This window comes from Artibeus jamaicensis, unplaced genomic scaffold (genome assembly GCF_021234435.1).
Source record: "Artibeus jamaicensis isolate MK-2021 breed Jamaican fruit bat unplaced genomic scaffold, CSHL_Jam_final scaffold_369, whole genome shotgun sequence".
NCBI lineage: Eukaryota > Metazoa > Chordata > Mammalia > Chiroptera > Phyllostomidae > Artibeus > Artibeus jamaicensis.
Window position 1 is genome coordinate 29,862,570 of NW_026522042.1, and position 20,441 is coordinate 29,883,010.

The 20,441-nt window shown below is 39.8% G+C and overlaps 1 protein-coding gene across 2 annotated transcripts in view; it reads right to left on the reverse strand.

Annotated features, from left to right (window-relative positions):
- The window catches only part of ADCY2 (adenylate cyclase 2), a 355,653-nt gene that overhangs the window by 241,345 nt on the left and 93,867 nt on the right, over positions 1-20,441 (reverse strand). For both annotated transcript variants that reach the window (XM_053657169.1, XM_053657168.1), the window contains exon 3: positions 8,120-8,281. In XM_053657169.1, the coding sequence (XP_053513144.1) occupies positions 8,120-8,281 (162 nt within the window). The remainder of the gene's footprint in view (positions 1-8,119; positions 8,282-20,441) is intronic.

Here is a 20,441-nt window from a genome sequence, read left to right on the forward strand (position 1 = left end):
AAGCATTCTGCCCCAGAACCTCCAGAGGGAACCCGCTCTGCCAGCATCTTGGTTTTGATTTCTATGAAACAAAAAAAATCTCACCATTTAGAAACTGCCATTGTCTTAAGCACCCAATTTTAGTTTGCTTAGTTTAGTCTGTTACTATTCTACTTTGCTACAGCAGCCCTAGGAGACCAATACAGACTTTCAGGTGGGGTAGGGTAAAAGTGATGCAAAGACATGTAGCCGTATCAGTGCATGTCTCCGTGACCAGAATGAGACAAAGGATGGTCAGATCCATCCCATGGAGGGGCCACAGGGTGGTCTGAGTGAATGGAAATGTGCAACCCCAAAGCTGGCTGGGGATCACCACCTGGCTTCTCCAGGGAACAAGGCACTTCAGCGAAAGGGTGACATAGGAGTCCAAGATGTCTTGCTGACAAGAGACTCTATTAATGCTTCCTTTCCCATTTCTCCCTCTTACTCCCCACAAGAGATGAACTGTGTCTCAAAGGTTTCTGATGCCAGGTATTCCATTAGCTTACAGAAATTCAGATTTTTGGGTATTAGTAAAATATCCAAAGCCCACTCAGTGGAATGTGGGCCTTGCCTGGATGAAGCTCACTGCCTTGAGTCTGGGTAGGGCACAGTGCAGGGTGGCCAACCACACCAGACATGGGACCTATGTACCCAACTCCTGCCCTACTCAACTCCACAGTCCATTTGGAATTCAATTGTTAACATATTCCCCAAAGTGCTTTTATGTTCCACTCCTCTGAGAATCTGTAAAAGTAATTTACCTTTAGTAAAATACATGACTGCTGCTGCTGCCTCTTATTTACTGAGGGCTAAGGATCAGCTCCACTCCATAACAGTATTCCTACGTGTGAGTTTAACAAATCAGCACCAAGGCCAGCAACTATTGAAGGGAGCCTTACCATTGCCATTTTACAGATGAGAAAACTGACTAAAGAATTAATCCAAGCTCGTGCAATGTTGCCCTACAGTCGTCCAAGAAGCACATTCTGAAACAGTTCACTTTATTCGGGAGTGCTCTTTGGCTCAATGCCTGTGGAGAGGGAAGGAAGCCAGACAGGTCAGAGGGAGACACGATGCAGACCTAACAACTTCAGACAAAAACACAGAATCTCTGCAGCTGAAATGACTCATCAGAATTGTCCTGCATGGGGCAAAAATAAATTCAACATTCAATCAATCTGAAATAATGTATCGTATTTGACATGAATCCATTGCTTTGAATGAACAGAGGGCACAGAGTTCAGATAGCACAGTCAAGGCTAGGATAGAGGCAGCAGATAGGAGACGAACCATCATTGCTCATTTTGAAGAAATCCTTCTTTCTGATGCTCCTTTGATCAAATTTCCAAGACAAAACATGTGGTCTGACAGGACTTCCCTTTCCCTCTGATCCTTTCATCCTCTCCCCAAAACAGCCTCACAAATGTAACATAAACCTTGGTCTCATTCCACCATTACAGTAAAATAGTTGGTTATCAACATAAAAGTTCTCTGTCTCAAACATTCTCACAGTTTCATTCTAAAAACTGCCAGAGCATTTTTAAAGTGACTTGGTGTCCTGAAGGAAAGTCCTACTGCTTGTTGTTCACCTGTCCAACCCACTGAACGCTACCTGGTGAGACAATGGTGCCAAGTTCCGGCCATTTCAAGGAGTAGGGGGTTCTCCTGTTGGGCTTGGGGAAGGATAAGGAAGGAAGGAGGAGAGCATGACTGCAAGGTGCATTTAGATTTGCCATGAAGTGCTTTCCTGTTTTTACCTCTTCTCCACGCTTATTCCCACTTCTTCCAAATCATAATATTTAGAACGGACAAACAAGTCTTCAAACAGATAAACAAATAACTTTTGAAACAGAAGATGGGTCACACTCAGTCAACGGTTGAATGCTACATAAAAGGAACAGTGGTAGTCTCCTTTCTCCCTCTTGTAGAAAATACTAATATCTTGTGCTTCTCTAAAAACTAGACAGTAGGAAGGAGCAGAGGTCCAAATTCCTAACAATTAGCCCCTTCCAGAGTCAGAAACTGGGCAGCTGGTAACCTGCTGTTTCTTTCCTTTGAGCTTCTCAGATTAGATACTAAATGCAATTTAATTCTGGACTCCAATATACAGTTCCTGAATTATACCGAAAAAGAACCAGTTATGTAAGAAGTCTGCACGTTTGTCATAGACAACAGGCTATATTTTCTATTTTAGGTTCTATCTAAAATGTTCAAAGGATATCACAACTTAAAGATATTAAAGTATCTTCTGTGTAAAAGAATCCTATAAAATTTCTATAAAATATGAGTAACCTTGTTAGAAAATCAATAAGCACTCCTTAGTTTACCTTCCTTAATAAATATGGATTCTCACTTAACTGGCTTGCTTCAGTTAATCTATATTCAAATTCCTCCCTCTCTCATGGAAAAATAAAGCTATATGAAATGAAAATTCAGAAGTGCCATAAATACTAAGAAAATAAAAACACAAGAAGAGTAAGTCAGTTTCAAATACAAAATGCAACTGTGATATATAAACAGGAACATCTGAAAGTTCCCTGTGAACAGTTCAGTACCCTGCTGACAGCAACGCTGATGTACAGGAGTTTAGCAGATGGAGAATAGACAAAATGTATATTTCAAATGAAATGAACGCTACACATGCACAGGCTGCAGACTTGACTAAGTGACTGATCGATGATGGGCCCATTGCCTTGTCTAGGAAACAACACTCCTGGCCAGGTTCCTAATCTTGTCTAAGGGCTGCTTCACTGCCACCCTCAAGCGCTCAAGCAGGAGGCAGCCACCAGGGCATCGGGTGGGAGGTTTCAATGTGTTTTCTTAGCCTCAGTTTCCCTTTGCCTTGATATAATCATAAGCAGAAATGATTCCCCGCTGCTCCCATGGCACTTTTAGTCAAATGCAAGGTATGTTACTGATATAAGCAAACTTATTTGTCTAGTTAATTGCAAAGTGGTAAGAGCTTTTTATTCTTATGCTAAATGTGTAATAAATTAAATAATCTCACATGAACAATGTAAAAACACTTTTATTTAAGTTTCCTGACACTTAAATATTTTCTACCATTTGTTATTTAAGGATTCCATATTCCCTTAATAATCCCAGATTCCAGAAAGCTTTTCTTTGTAACCCACTTAGAAAAAGAAAACAAAAACAGAAAAAATCAGATGTTTCTGAGACCTTTACAAAGGGAATCAGAGTAACTGAAAAGAATCTCTTTCTCTTCTACAAATAAACTGCTTAAAATGTGTCCCTTCACATCTTCTTTCTTGCCCCATCCTCTCCCCCTGCCCTTCTTGTTTTTCTTCTTTCCTCCTGAAGAACTCTTGCTCAGCCATCAGCATAACAAGGGAGCATCTGCACCCACAGGGGATGGGGGGAAGCCAAACATTCCCAAAGTAACAAAGTAGACTCAGTATAGAGACTGTCCACAGGGGGAGAGTCAAGTGCAGGGGATAGAGCCCAAGCTGGGGAGTTGGGATATGGCTGGGGAAAGGGTACACTGGACCAAGTGACCAGGGACCAGTGCAGATAGATGCAAGGGGTGGAAAACGAGGTGAGAGTCTGCTTACATATAGGGATTCATCAGTAAATCAATATGCAAGCATCAAGGGAGCTACATTTTTTTCAGTAGTGGTCAAGGGAGTCATAATAAAAAAGGAAACTGGCATGAAACCTATTGTGAGTTGAAAATAGAAATATCAATGTGAAGTCTGGTGATACACACACACACACACACACACACACACACACACACACTTTATATGGGGACCTAAATAACCCATTGGCAGCTACAGATAGATCATCCAAACAGAACACCACTAAGGAAATATCTTCAAATGACACATTATACTAAATAGAATACATACATGTATGTGTGTGTATGCAGGTATAAACGTATTGGGTCTTATCTGGGAGTACAAACAACCCAATGACAAGACACAAAGCCCAGATCCCGACTCCAAATGTCATTCTTCACTAAAAAGAACCAGGGCTCCTTGGAGAGAGGCTGATTTTAGGGCTGGGACAGGGAAAGCACAAGATGAACCTGAAACGTGGTGGTGCACCAGAAAGCAAGGATGGAGACACAGCAAAAGGACACTCAAGCCAGCTTGATAGGGTGCCTAGAGGACAAATCTGGTTCCATATAGACAAGAAAACCAACAGTGGTGGCCAATTGAATAAAATAGGAAAACACGAGACAGTGTTTTCTAAGTGCCTCTCCAAAAATATGTATTAATTACAGGGTGAAAAAGGGTCATTTCAAAGTGGAAATGCTTGGTGGACAGCAGCATAATCCCAGTGACCACCATAAGTAATGGGACAAAGTGGAATTATGCAGCCCTGATAGAATATGCTATGGACACCCCACCATGTCTGTGACTCCTGTCAATGATGCATGGCCACAATCTCTTCAGGGGAAAATGTCAGACACCCCAAATTGAAGGACATTTTACAAAGTAACTGATCTGTGATCTTCAAAAGTGGTGAGATCATGAAAACCAAAGGAAGACTAAGGAATTGCCCCAGACTGAAAGAAATCCAAGAGACTTGAGATCATAGTGCACTGTATCATTCTGATCTGCACAGTTTGGTACAGAAAACATTAATGGGAAAGCTGAAGGAAACTGAATGGCAGTAATGCAGTAATGTGAATTTCCAGATTTTGATAGTCATGTTATGGTTATGCAGGAGAATGGCATTGCAGGAAATGTACACTAAGGCATATGGGTGATGGGATTTTAGACTGGCAGCTTACATTGAAATAGTTTAGAAAATAAAAATAATCTCTGTACTAGATTGGCAATTTATTGGCAGATCTATAATTGTTTCAAAGTAAAAGTAAGAAAAAAGTATATCAGAGATTATACCAGAAAAACAAAAGATAAAATAGCTATAGGAAATCTTCATATATCAATAATCACCCTGAAAGTAAATGGACTGAATTCACCAACAAAATGGCATGGAGCCGCCAAAAGGATTAAAAACCCAAAATCCAGCTGTATGCTGTGTTCAGGAGACACATTTCAACTGCAAGGACAAATAGAGACTCAAAGTGAAAGAGTGGAAAGTGATTCTCCAAGAAAACAGCGTCCAGAGAAAAGCGGCCATAACCTGCTTTCGTCAGTTACTTTCATCTGACAAAACAGACTTCAGGATAAAAAAGGTAACAAGAGACAAAGATGGACATTTTATAATGGGAAAGGGGACGATACCTCAAGAAAACATAACACTTCTCAATATATATGCATCCAACCAGAGAGCACCAAAATATATGAAGCAACAACTAACAGAACTAAAGGGAGAAACTGCCAAAAGCACAGTAGTAGGAGGCCGAAATTACCCATCGATAGCTATGGATAGACCATCCAAACAGGAAAATCAATAAGGAAATATCAGCCTTCATTCATTGCCATATTATACCAGATGAACCTAATGGACATTCAAAGATCCTTTCATCCCACAACACAGATTAGACATTCTCTAGAGGACATAGAACATTCTAAGGGATAGATCATATGTGGGGCCACAAAACTAAAGATTAAACTTTGCGTTTAAATATGTTAGAAAATAATCAACAATCATATCGAATTATTAACTATGTTTTCCCAGTTAGATGATATACCACAGTCTGGGAATGAATTCCACTTACGGACAAATGCTGCTATGAAGAATCTCCTGAGGACAAGGAACTCTGTTACTCAAAATGCAAGGGGACTAGCATTTTCTATTCTGTCAGTATTTTGCTTAATAGGTAAGTACTGCATTCTATCAATGGGTTCCCAATGTTCCAAAAGTCAAATGAAACAAAAAATATTTAACATGGATCCACACTAAATAAAATGCACTCTTTCTTTGAGGGTTTAGAAGGCAGGGTGATACTGGTCATCGCTAATGAGCAGCCTCTGTCCCGCAGACCAATATCCTCTGAACGATACGTCCCAGGTGCACAACCACCTAATCTGCAGCATCTGACCTACATATACTTTCATTAAAACAATTCAATGAAGTGTCTTTTCTTGCAACACAAATCGTGTTATTTTTTTGGTTATAGTTCCAGCTCTCTTCTTCATTACATTGATGTTTACCTGGGAACCTTCCATTTTAAGTCTGTGGGCACAGTTTACCTTTCCCAGCGAAATTATTTCTGAAAGGATGGAAAACTGACCTTATGTCCCGCTATTCCTTTCAATGTTATTCTTATATGAAATAATATGGGTTGAAGATGTTTTATTCTTTTTACTACTTCAGAATTATCTCTGGCTGTCCACTGATAAGTATTTTTCATTGTAGGTTTTGAAAATTGAGTAAATAAAAATTTAAAATTATATTCTTTCTCAATTATTTTTATCAATGAAAAAAATAAAAGTGCTTTAAAAAACTCAACATAATTCTTTATGATCTAGGATATGCCAATCTCTTTGCAAAGTACTTACTTTTTTAAAAATTCTACTTCATCCTTAAAGGCAGATATTATAATCCTCATCTCCCAGACATTTTTCTACAATATCAGCTCCAGCAGACACTTATTTACTCATGAAGAGGTGGAAGAGACAAATATGAAGTGTTCAGGGGATGCATTCTGGATAACCCAAACAGGGACAGTTCTAGGAGCCGTAAGACATGTTTGAGTGCCTGTTGCAATGTGAGGAGGACTTTCCTGCAGTGATTTTCATAATGTCAATTGGCAAATATACACCCAACTGCCCTGCCCTGCATGGGACCAACTCAGGCTGAGCTTAATGGCCCCCCTAAGGGGTGGGTGGAAGAGTGAAATTTATGGGAGAAAGAAAAATGTCCCATAAATATCTTCAGGGGAGGCTCAGAAATTCAGAAAAGGGAAGAAAAAGCTGAGGCAGAACTCATAAAAAAAAGGAACATTTCTCCCACCTCTTCCCAGGCACAGCAAGATTGTTTCTTCTTTTAATGAAACACCCACCTTCTTTCTTTCATTTGATTAGTTACTGACTGGCCTCCATCTGTGTCAGGCCTGCAGGTTACGGGCCTGTGTCTACTCTGCCTGGTCACAGCAAATGCACGGAAGAAAAACATGCCTTTCCTCTGCTCCCTAGGAGTGGACGCTTCCTGGTAATATCTAGTCAACATGAAACGGGAATCCACTGTGGAAAATCAGGGGCTGTGGGCTGCACAGGGGCTCAGTGCCCAGAGCGTGTTTCACAAACACAGGCCTGTCAGGCTGCTCCTTATGAATGTTGTGTCATAGTGCTAGGCAGGGAATACAGCTTTCCAACTAAGATGACTACAGATCCAAGGGTCAGCCTCCAGGGCCATCTAAAGTGTTCAAATAACAAAGTCCATCAAGCACATAACAAACTAGTTTCTCAGGCCCCATAGGGCTCAGGTGACCCATGTCTAAAATCCCCTTTGAATGACAGTGCTATTCATCACGACTTCTCAGCCCCAATGCATTTGGCACCATGGCTGCATTTCTTACACTGGATTCCAAAAGAGCAAAATACAACACTTTTTGCAGGTAAAAAGAAGATTGTTAGAAATAACTCTAAACCCCTGACCTTTCTGTTTACTGATGCATGTAACAGAAACTCAAATCACTTTTCAAATGCTTTTAACTAATTAAATAGATGGCTTTTTGAAACACCACTTACTAGTAAGGCTAAATTTGTTGTCATCACATTTTAAATAACTATTTTTAATGTCCACAGACCTGCCAGAAGATTAAAAATGGAGAAATCTTTTGTCCTCTGTAAAGAGACGATTTTGGATATCAAGGTAGAGAGAGGTGGGAGAGAATTATTAATTTAATTGTTGAAGTTCACTCTAAAAATTAGAGCACTGAATTATAATGTATAATGAGGACAGCTTTTAACCATCAAAATCACACCACCATTCAGCAATCAGCAAAATGGAATTGCCATTTCCGATCTTCACTGTTACTAATTGCTAAGCGACTGTTAATTCTACTGATGGAGGGGGATGCATGGCTGGCTATCCATTAGCAATGCTCAGAGTCGAGGTCAGAGAGCAGAACTTGAGCACCTGCCAGGTATGAACGGTCACCCTCCGAGCGGGCACCGGCACCGCAGGCACCCCCAACAGGATGTGGAAGATCACCCACCTGCCAAACCAGGTGCTCCTTGGCCCCAGGCGCGGTGGACAGGCAGACGCTCAGCACAATGGTGTGGGAGGACGAGGTGAGCACGCTGGCGATGATGGCATCTCTCATGTTGAAGGGCAGCATGGTGTAGACCACGAAGATGATGAAGAGGAAGAATGACACCTGCAGGTGGAGAAGGACCAGAAGAGTCACAGAGAATCCCCACTCCCAAGTGCTGCCAGTCTCATTCCCATGAAAGGCTGCATAAGACACCATGCACTGCACACATTAAGAAATCCTGTATGACAAAACTGAACAGCATGTAATCCATTGCATTATAATGAAGGACTAACTACTCTAATGGTGAAACATTGTTCTTTTTAACAAATTAGGGGTTTCTAGCTTTGGCATCCAAACCATGGCAAACATTAGGTTAGACTGAGTACTTCATGGGTACGGATGCAAAACTGGTCCTCAATGCACAGAGCTTTGGAATGCATACCTGGATCCTTCAAGTTATCTATGACATGGATTCAGGAGACCCAGGGAGGGTGGGCAGGTGCCTTCTGGGGGAGTTAGTGAAAGTAGATAGATGCAAAGAGCATGAACATGTAAGAAACAAAATAAAACAACTTAGAGATGTTTTAGCTGTTGTCAAAATAGTTTGGCAGTTTCTCAGAAAGGTAAACAGAGAATTACCATGTGACCCAGCAATTCCATTTCAATATATATGCCCTAGAAAACTAAAGTTAGGGACCCAAACGAATACATGTGCACACACATTCATAACAGCACTCATCAGAATAACCACTGGTGGCAACACAAGCGTCTGACAACGGAGGAAGGGATGAACTGCACGCAGAATCTCCACACAATGGAGTACCATTCAGCCATAAAGAGGAAGGACGCACTGGTATGTGCTACAGTGTGGATCAACCACAAAATTATTCTGCTACATGATCAAAGCAAGGACAAAAGGCCCCATATTATAATTCCATTTATATGAAATATCCAGAAAAAGTGAATTTATAGAGACAGAAAGCCGATTAGTGGTGTCCAGGGGCTAGAGAAGGGGAAGTGGAAAGTAAGTGCTTAACAGGCGCAGGGAATCTTTTGGGGGTGGTGACAAGCGCTTTGGAACTAGACAGCCGTGGAGGCTGCACGGCATTGTGAATGTACTAAATGGCACTAAATTCTTTCCTTTAAAATGACTAATTTGTGTTCTGTGAATGTCATCTCAAAAAAAATCAATAAGAAACAGCTTAAAGAAAGGTTTGGAATGGAATGGAAAATGGATTAGTAGGCAATAAAACAGGCCATTTTCATTACAAACGAAGCCTAAAGAAAAGAACATTGAATGGATAAAAAGGTATAAATAAAGTAGAAAAAGGACCGCAGTCAGGGAGATCTGGGAGGTAGCATTTGGTGAGCCTCGCCACACAGCTCTTCACTCAAAAAGCAAAAGTGAAGCTAAGGAAAGAGCTTGTCCCACGTTCACAGTGTGATCCGTGTTACTTTAAGGAATTCTGTATCCTAGCACAGCAGGAAAAGCATGAGCAACATCGCCCCAGCTGCTCTGAGAGCCGGGATGTACGTTCATGAGAAGCACAGGCCAAAGGCTCTGCTTCTGGCAGGTGTAAAGAGAGGAATATCTAGGCAGGTATTAGGCTTGTCTTCCCTCCTGCATAGTCACGGGTACCACATATTACAACCCAACAGTAATGACACAGATTCTGTTGAGAAGGGTTCCTTAGGCACTACTGACATTTGTGGCTGGATAATTCTCAGTATCAGGCACCAGTCTGTGTATTGCAAGCTGTGTAGCAGCATCCCTGGCTTCTATTCACCACAGATGAGGCAGCACCCCTGACCCTTTAAAATTGTGATGATCGGCAATGTCTCCAGACACTGTCAAAGGTCTTCCAGAAAGTAATATCAGCTTTGGTTGAGAACAACTAGCCTATAGAAGTTTCTTTTAAGAAAGAGAAAAACAACTGTTGTGTAGCCATGGCTTCTTGAAAAAATTAAATTTTCTTTGGAATCCCTAATACCTAGCAAATATACAGAAAATATTTTTAATTAAGATATTATTATTTCTATACATAGTATTTATGCAAAACCCCTATTATCCTTCCTACAAGAGGTAGTAAAGAAATACTTTCAGGTATCAGAATTCATAATCAATTACAAAAGAAAAACTCTATTTTATACCTACATATTTTTTTCTAATGTGAAAACTTTCACCCTTCCTTGAAATTATCACACTTTGAACAGCTTAACTTCAGACAGCTGGAAACCACTGACATTACTTCAATTAGTACACAATTCTGCAAACATTGGGAGCACGGGAAAAGCTTATCTATAGTAACCAAATGGAGAATAGACGTTCGATGCTCTGGATACTGTTGCTCCTGTGAGGCGTGCCTTTTTAGATGACAAAATGAATTTTTAAAGGTCAGTTAAACAAGTCACACTCAATTAAGTTTTGGGTTTCAGTGGCAACACTTTGGGAGCTCGGCTGAATACCATTCCACAGGATGGATGGAGAGGAAGAAAGGAGAGTGCAGCTTCAAGTCCCACAGGGGAATGTTCCTCACTTCTTATTAATCTTGGAGAGTTCTTTTTATTTTTCAGCCTGCTTCCCAAAGCAACTTCCAATAGGGCCATATGTAAAACCAAAATGGATTTGGCACATCTAAAGAATGTGTGGGTAAAAAGCTTCAAAAAGTTTAATTCACTTGGGTTTCCATGTTACCATGGGGACATTTCTGTGACAGAGATTCCCTGTGGATGAATCTCTGTCCAGAGGATGGAGAGAGAGGAGACACTGATCTGATTACTGGGACCCTGCGCAGAAACTCAGATTAGCACAATAAATGAAGTGGTAGCACTCGTCCCAATAAGAGCTTCAAGTGTTTCTCTTCACTCTAGTCTGGCTGGCATTTGTGTTTTGCAGGGCATATTTATCTTTCCACAGATCTACTCCACAAGTTTCCAACCAAGAGCCTCTTCTTTATGATCTTAAATCCAGTCCTCTTCCCGGGTAACTCCATTCTGCCCATGACATTTCCATCCCCAAACAACGCAGTGCAAATTTTTGAGACTCCCCATGACAATTTTCCTTTGCATCCGCACTAAAAAATAACATCTTCTTCATTTAGGACTCCAGTGCACCTGTCCACCCTACTTCCACCAGGCTGGTTCATTACTTTTCCTTGTGTTAAAAATGTATGCTTCCAACATGAGTTACTTTACCTTATCATTCCCACCATTATCCCAGGCCAAAAAAAAAAAAAAAAACAAAAAAAAACAAGTATGCTCCCACACTTTCTCTCACTTCTTCTTGTCCCCATCTCCCAACAAGGACACCAAGATGTGAGTCTTTCCTTGTTTTTGTTTTTGCTCATTTCACTCCATACTCTATGCTTCTGAGAATCATTAAGACTCTTAAGCAAATATTCCTATCTTCCTTCCTTCCAGATTCATTGTACAATTGCACTTCAGTATTTTTTTTTCTGTTAAGCCAGATGACTTGCTTTGACAAATGAAACTCGTGTCCGTTTTGGGTGGAAACTTTCAGTTAGTGCACAACTTGCCAAGTCCTATTCCCTCTCTGGTGGTCATGGAAGCATGACATTTGGGCCTTGGTGTCAAGTGAGGAGCAGAGTTCCTTGGCTGACTCGCATACACCTGTGGTCACGAGTGAGTCATAGCCCTCTGTGAGACCCTGGGTCTTGCAGCACAGCTCAGATGGTCCTGATGGATACCAGGCTCAGACTAACACACACACAGAGGAGGTTTTATTGATAAAACAAATAGGATGCTTTCATGTGCAAACTCAACTTTTATCACTAAACTATGTATCATGGGCAGCTTTCCAAGTCTATAGATGTGAATACACTATTTATTTTTACCACTTGCAAAGTATTCCATACTGATGGATGCACCAATTACTCCAGCATTTCCTTACTGATGACCGTTCATGGCATGATGGGAACCCCTTATTTAGCTGCTGTGGTCATATTCTCACTAATCCCTCCTTCTCCAACATTCTCCTTTCTCTAATGCAGCCAAAAAACAACTGCCAGATTCATAATTCTGAATGCACAGGCCTAGTTAGTTCCTTCCTCAGATAAACCTTCCTCTGGTTTATACCTGTGCTCTGAACACTTCTATCAGAGGGTTCTAATGGTCAGAGCACAGAATAAAGTGGAAACCACATGGCCTGGAGGTCAAGACTCTCTCCAGATTGAGATCTTCATCCTTCTCTGTCATGTTCTGGAAGGATCCTCTGCTCCAGACAACCCAGATCATTCCCATGCCTTGAACATGGGGGTGCTCACCTGCAGGCCTGAAATTTTCCACTATCAGAATGTCCTCTCTCCTTTGTCTAGTTCTTGTTACCCACCTTACCTTACTCATGGTTAAACATCAATGACCGCTTGAGAGCAGAGACTTGATTTACTCATAGTCAACGCCCCAATGCTTAGGGCAATGCCTGATGCATAGCAGGTACTTTATAAATATTTGCTATATGCATGAAAACCTCTATTACTCATTCCAATATGACCCATCTTATCCACTCTATTAATATCTACTCACTAAACCACTAAATGCATCAATACAAGTGTTTTGCTATTCTCTTTGGTCCAATTCACCTTGCCATCAACCATACCCATGTTGAGTTTCAAATAATCACTTATCTTCTTCACAGAAAGTAGTCACTCCTCTGTGGTTAGCAGAGAATAAGGGTGTTTCCCTGGGATGAAAAGTCTCATCAAGCTAACTGTCTCCTGGGCTGAATTTTTAGAAGCAGGATCAGAATTGTGCAACTGAACAAGCATGCAATGAAGGGATTATCTGATCCATCCCTTCAGAGGAAGGCTGGAAAGAGTAGAGGAAAGGGAGCATCAGACACTTTAATGACTTCCTGACTTCTTCAGAGTCTGATGTCAAGTGTATGAGTTTCTTGTGGCTGCTGTAACAAAGTACCACAAAACAAATGACAAGATAATACAAATTTACTTTCTCACTATTCTAGAAGCTAAACATTTGAAATGTAGGTGTCAGGAGGGTTGGGTCCTTCTGATGGCTCTGAGGAAGGGCCTGCTACATGCTTCTCTTCTGGTAGATTCTGGTAGCTTCCAGCAATCTTGGGCATCCTTTGAATTTTGGCTGCTTCACTCCATTTTCTGCCTCCATCTTCACATGACCTCTTGTCTGTGTCTCTCTATTTAAATGCCCCTTCTATTAGGACACTGGTTGTTGGATTTAGGACCCATCTTAATCCAGTATGACCTCATTTTTACTAGTTTCATCTCCAAATGCCTATTTCCAAATAAAGTCACATTCACAGGGACTGGGGTTAGGAGTTCAACATATTTGGGGAGGGGATTAATTTAACCCACAATATCAAGTTTATGCCGTAGCACACACCAGAATTTAGCTCCCAAGTACTTTCTGTCCACTTCACACCCCATGCTCCACTCCCACATCAGAAATGAAAGGTATGTCACCACAATGTCCAGGTTATTTAGGTTATGAGTCCAACAGAATTTAATAAAATAATTTGTAAACAGACATACGCCAGGCAGTGAAAGACAAATGCCATATGATCTCACCTTTAACAGGAACCTAAACAACAAAACAAACAAACAAGCAAAATATAACCAAAAACACTGAAATAGAGAACAGGCAGACAGTGACCAGAGCTCTGGGAGAGGGGAAGGAATTTCAGGGGAAAAGGGGAAGGGTTTACAGGAACAAGTATAAAGGACACGTGGACAAAAACTAAGAGGGGTGGAAATAGGAGGGAGGTGGAGAGCACTGCAGGGGTGGGCTGGGATGGGAGTAAAAGACAGAAAACTGTACTTGAACAATAATTAAAATAAATATTTTTTAAAAAAGAAAATCATTAAGAACAAGAAGAGATGGGGTACAGCTTAAGCAAGGGAAACATAGACACAGAAACCTGGTACAAAGCTGGTCTATCACAATCCCACTCCTGTCTCAGGCCTCTCTTTATTGCAAAGCCCATGACTTTCAGACCAAGGTTCATGTTTCTTTCAGATTTCAATGACAAGCAAAAAAGTTCCCAGACATGCCAATAGTAGTTTAAAAGACAGAGCTATTGCTTTCTTCTTTCAACTATATTAATGAGGCTTTGCTCTCTAGTCCACTCTCTCCTACAATGCATAAGTAAGCATGACCAGCAAGATAATCAGGATTAGTTAAGTAAATTGCCAGGGTGCTCTTGAGAAACACACATATACAACAGAGAAACATCTCCTATTTTTGTTATGCTAATAATGTTAAGGTAGCCCTGTTTGGTGTGGCTCAGTAGATTGAGTGCCAGCCTGGGGACCAAAGAACACATGCCTGGGTTGCTGGCCAGGTCCCCAGTAGGGGGCACATGACAGGCAACTACACATTGATGTTTCTCTCCCTCTCCCTCCCTTCCCTTCTCTCTAAAAAATAAATAAATAAAATCTTTAAAATATATGATGTTAAGGGAATTAACATCTCAGTGAACATGAGATTATTTTATAGCCAAAAGCAGAGCTACTCAAATACTTTTTCTCTCCAACAAAGCTCTGAGAAATCAGAAATATTTAAAGTAGTGCCTTAATTTTGAAAGACATAAATTTTACTAAAATCTGTAGAAATTTTAGGAACAAGTATAAAGGACACATGGACAATAACAAGGGGGTATGGAAATGGGAGGGAGGTGGGGAGAGCTGGGGGGTGGGCTGGGATGGGAGTAAAAGGCAGAAAACTGTACTTGAACAACAATTAAAAAGAAAATAAAAAGAATAAAAGAAATTACATCTTCCTAACTAAAGTATAGAGTGAAATTCTTTTAATGTTGTATTTCATTGCTGTTTTAGAATATAACTGGAAATGTCAAAATCTAGTACAAATTTTGGAAAAATTTAAATAAAAAATTTGGGAAAAAATAGAATTCTTGAATATATTTAACTGATTGTGCATTCTGAAAGGTAAGTTCTAAATTCAAAATAAAAGTCTTCTCTTTGGATGCTATTTCCACCTCAAAGGATTGATGGCTAAGAACAGGTGTATCATTTACTAATTAGGATAATTTTTAAAACTTTACTCAAAAATGTGCCTTAACTTTTCAAAAAGCAAAATATACAAAATTATATTTACCTCTTCACCTAGAGTAGTATTTTCTTGTCTTATTCCTTGATCATGCTTCACATAAGAATTACTCTGAGCTACTATTACATTTTTTAGTACAAATATCATAACTGTGTAAAACAGTCTTTCTTTTATTTAATTGGGGACACTCAGTCATACCAAAGTTTAGTGCTAACTATCTGCATAGGGTAAGGATTCCTTGAGTATTTCTTTATAATTAACCCTCTTTTTCACGTTTAATTTCCTTCCCTTTCTCTTCTTTCTTTCCCTAGCTAGTCCATATATATATATATATATATATATATATATATATATATATATGGTATATATATATGGTATATATATATCTATATCTAAATCTGTACCTATATTCTATACCTGTATCTATATCCTTATCCACATTTATCAATATGTACGTGTACATACTTACATCATGCATGCACGCACATTATGCACATACATGCACATGTGTGTGTACATACTTTGTCAAAGCCACGGAAATTCCATCCAACACCAGCTTTGGTATTTGGTTGAGAAGCTACCACTTCTCAGGTCAAAGACAGAGGCTTATCCACCAAAACAAATTAAGGGAAAGGATGGACTGTATCTCTGGATCTCTGACTCAGGTAGAATTCAGCAGTTAAGGTCATGGATGCTTCCAGATGTTTCTGGAATTTACTGAGATTCCATTCTCTTTTCAATCACTTTGGTTACCCCAGGAATCACAGGACTTCATATGGGACTGCAGGCTGAGTTCACCAGCTCAGTTTTAACATCTAATTTGTAATTTCACAGTCATGGACCATAGTGGATTACACAGACACTATAGCTAAATTGTTGTTGAGATTATTTACAGGAGAGAATTTACAGAGACTGGGCTGTCAAACAGGCATGGAATATGTGGGTACCATTCTCATCATGGATACTTTATCTTCCCAACCTCCATCCTCTGTCCTGCTAGTAGTCTTTTCCATCTCACTTAGTAAAACTTCTCCTCCCTACAACTAGGAGCTATTCTTCCTTTTTTCTCTTACTGGTTCTCTCCATCCCTAAAGGACATTCTTAATCCATCTGCCCCCTTTCTTTGGTGGCTACAATGCCAAACCAAATCATATAATCATCCCTGGATCCCTGCACCACTATCCTGAACAGCCTCTCTGCTGACACTAGTGTCCCCTAGAATGAATTTTCCACACAGAAATCAAAGGGATCTTTTTCCTAAATGAAGACAGTTGATACATGATACTTTGTGAGTGTAAGGCATACAATGTACTGATTTGAAACATTAATATATTGCTATATCATTATCACTTCTGAGTACCTTTCCAAAGGAAATGAAAACAGAATATCTAAAGTTATCCACATCCCTGTGTTCACTGCAGTATTATCCCCAATAGTTGAGATATGGAGACAACACACACATGTGCACACACACAGAAGAATATTATTCAGCCAAAAGAAAGAGGGAAATCCTGCCATTGCAACAACATGGATGGATAAAGGCATTATACTAAGTGAGATAAGTCAGCCAGAAAAAGACAAATACTACATGATAGCACTCATATGTGGAATGTTAAAAAAAAGCCAAACTCATTGAAAGAGAGAGTAGATTGGTGGTTAGCCGGGGTTGGGGTATGGAGTTGGTGGGGAGATGTTGGTCAAAGGGTACAAACTTCCAGTTATCAGATGAATAAGTCCTGGGGATCTAATGTACATCACAGTGACTATAGCTAACATTACTGTACTACAACTTCAGAGTTGCTTGGGAACTGGATGTTAAATGTTCTCACCACAAAAAAGTAAATAATAATCATGTGACACGACAGAGGTATGAGCTAATGCTTTGGTGGTAACCAAAGTAATCTTTTAAAAGATTAACTCTAGACACGTCACTCCTATTTATATCCCATTATTGGCTTTCTATAACACTGAAAAAAATTCTAAGTCTTTATCATGCTGATTAGGGTTCCTCATCATCTGGTCCCGGCTGGCATTGTCTCTAATCTTGTATCTCGGCAACTCACATAATCCTGTTCATATTCCTTGCATTCTGACCTTCTTGCTGTTCCATGAACAACCTCAGGACATTTGCACTGGCCTAAAATGCTCTTCCTCTGATCTCTCCATGGCTGCCTTCTTGTCACTCAGGCCCATAATTCAAACACCTTTTCCACAGAAAAGTGAACCCCACTGGTCTCCCATTCATTCTAACTAGTTACCCTGCTTTAAATGTTTCATATTGTTATTGGAATTAGATTGTTTATTTTTATATTTTTCTAATTTTTTATTTTCTATCTTTTCCTATATAAACTCCATAGGAACAAGGACATACTATCCCATGCATGCGCCATACGTGGATCTGAGAACAGTATGGCACATAAAAGATCCTCAACAAATATTTGCTGAAGGAATGAAACATTTCAGGTGCAATTACACTTGAACGCTATAAGCAGGGAAGTTCAAGGAAGCTGACAGATTAGGGGCACATGCTCAGTGATGTTGTAACTCAAGGGCATGAGATTGGCTCTACACACATGTGCAATCCCCACTGTCACGCCATCGTTTCTACCAAATCAGCAAAAATGGCCAGACTGAGGATTCCTGATGACATGCGATGCCTGGGCCGTTTCACACACTGCCCGCTATCTGATTGTTTCCCCTTTCCACTCCTTCCATTTTACAGATCAGGAGCATTCGCTTCAGAGGAGGGAACTGTATTGTCGTCAAATGCTCCCTTTCTCAATATGTGAATAGCTCAAGTAGAACCCTACCTTTCTTACTATGAGAAACGTACTTAGAAATTCTTGAAAATTAACTCTATGCTATTTCAAAACATCCTTTATGACCACAATTGAAGACATAAACTCAGGGACACCTTGATGACTCAGTGATTGATTGATAAGATTTTCTCTTTCTTCTACAGTTATCTTTGGTCAAGATATCAACCCTCTCTGTATAGAAGTTAAAAGCATTTCTTTAAATATTATATTATTAAGTGAAAGAATACATATTATGTTCTTTGATGGAAAGCCTGGGCTTCAAAATCATAATGATGAAACATGAATCATTGGGTGCCTTTCATTCTTCTTCTGAAAATGTTATCCCGAGTGAGAAAGATTAATGATGAAAATGATATTCAGACTTAGAAGTAAAACAATAACTTTCACTGTGCCTTTTTCTAATCTAAAATAAGTAGGAGGTATGTCATACATTTTTAAAAGCTTTAGAAAGATAATAGTAGGATAATAAAGAATGATAGGCAGCTTACAGTCTTCCCCAGCCCTCTTTCTACCCCAAGCTCTCAGCCCTGCTCAGAGCCAGGTGATGACTAGTGTAGCTTCCTTTGCACAGTCCCTCCTCCTCCTTCTGAGTATTTATGTGTCATCTTCCTTTCTTCAGTCACCATTCACGTATCCCTGTATCTACCAGTGTTTGTTTTAACTCTACACTACATACATAAAGGCATTTTATCAGCTGTCATGGATAATACAAGGTCCCTGTTTCCAAGACATTTGAAATCACTTGGCGTAAAGGTCAATTTCCAAACTTGTCCACTTATTTCCCTGTCTCCTTTTTTTCCCCATAATACCCACAAAACTACTGCAGGGTCTGTCGACAAGTCTGATTTGTCTAGAGTTACAAATCTGTAAACTTTCCACCGATAGTTAACAAACTACTATGCCCGAATGAGGGCTACTGTCCTCATTGTTAAAGCATTTAAATCATGTTCCTTGGGCCTGGAAAAATAATGCAATGTTCTCACAATCCTGTTTCCAAGAGTATCTATTTGGATTTTTAAAGACTTGTTTTCAATGGTGGTCACATGAACAAAGTGAGAATGTAAGAGAATTATTTAAATTTTCCTCAGTTAGGGACAGTTTCCTAATGTAGAAAGAAGATATAATGGAATATAGTATCTGTCCACAATTCTTTCTTGTCTCCTTGCCCTTGCCAGGAAAATCATTGGATGGCATTGTGTGTCCTTACCCCAGTGATTTTTGGATTGGCCATGAAACTGACTTTGAGCCATGCAATGTAGGCTGAAGTGCCAGCATGGTAGTTCAGAGCGGAAGCTTTAAGAGACTCAATATATTTCTGCCTGCCCTCTTCTAGTTTCAGTATTTTCTCCACCCAGAGAAAACTATGGTCCAGAAAGATACATCCCTTTTTACTGGGTCTGTATTTAAGCAAATGCGAACCCAACCCCAAAGCAGAAATCTGCCCTACTCTCTGAGCCCAGGTAGGGCTAACAGAGAAATTCATCCAACCTGTAGACTAGTGAGCATGAAATATGACTTATATTATCCTTTCTATAAGCCACTTGGATATGAGGGTTGCTTGCAAGTCAGCATCATCAGAGCAGAAACCTGACTAATATAGCAGCTGGTTTCAGAAGGATGTGCTCTGTAATGAAAACTAACTAACTGAGGGTTTTCCTTAAGGAATCATTACAGGGCTCCAGTGAAACAGTGACCCCCTGGCTAAATAATGAGTAAGCATGGGTGCTAAGAGAGCCATTTACCAAAATGTCCAGGCTCCACAAGATCTTTGAATTGCATGATAGTCTTTAGAAACAATAGCAGAACTGAGAAAAGGTGAACTGCTCCCAAAAATATCTCTCGGTATATAGGAAGAATGTCACCAACCTAAAATCGATATTTTTGTCTATCTTGAAACACATTACAAACCAGATTCACTGTCGAGTATTTTCTTATTTTACAATGGGGAAAAGCCAGGTGCTGAGGTTTTTTTTTTTTTAAGTCATAAAGCAGCATAAAAATAAGCTATGATCTTCTGCTAAAGCTAACACATCGATTCACCATAATCCCTGAAGGTTAATGAAGCTACACGAGGTGAGTGTCTCTCAGTGCATGAGGTCTGAATTACTCAAAATAAAAAGAACCTTGAGAATCCATCTGCCTTTTTAAAACAGATCATTCTAACACCAGGGAGTCCTTTCTCTTAAAAGTTATTTTTCTCATCAAATGCAAAAAAAATACAAGTCCATTTAAATGAAAGCAATCAGGCAAAATAATGTTTATTAGAAAATGTCTACTTATGTTTTCTCGCTATGTGATGAGGAGAAAATAATATGCACTGTGATGATTTTTAATCACTTTTTTCAGAAGGTGGTAAACAACTTTCCACTTTTTGACCTGAGATTTTTACAAAAGTGACTCCACAA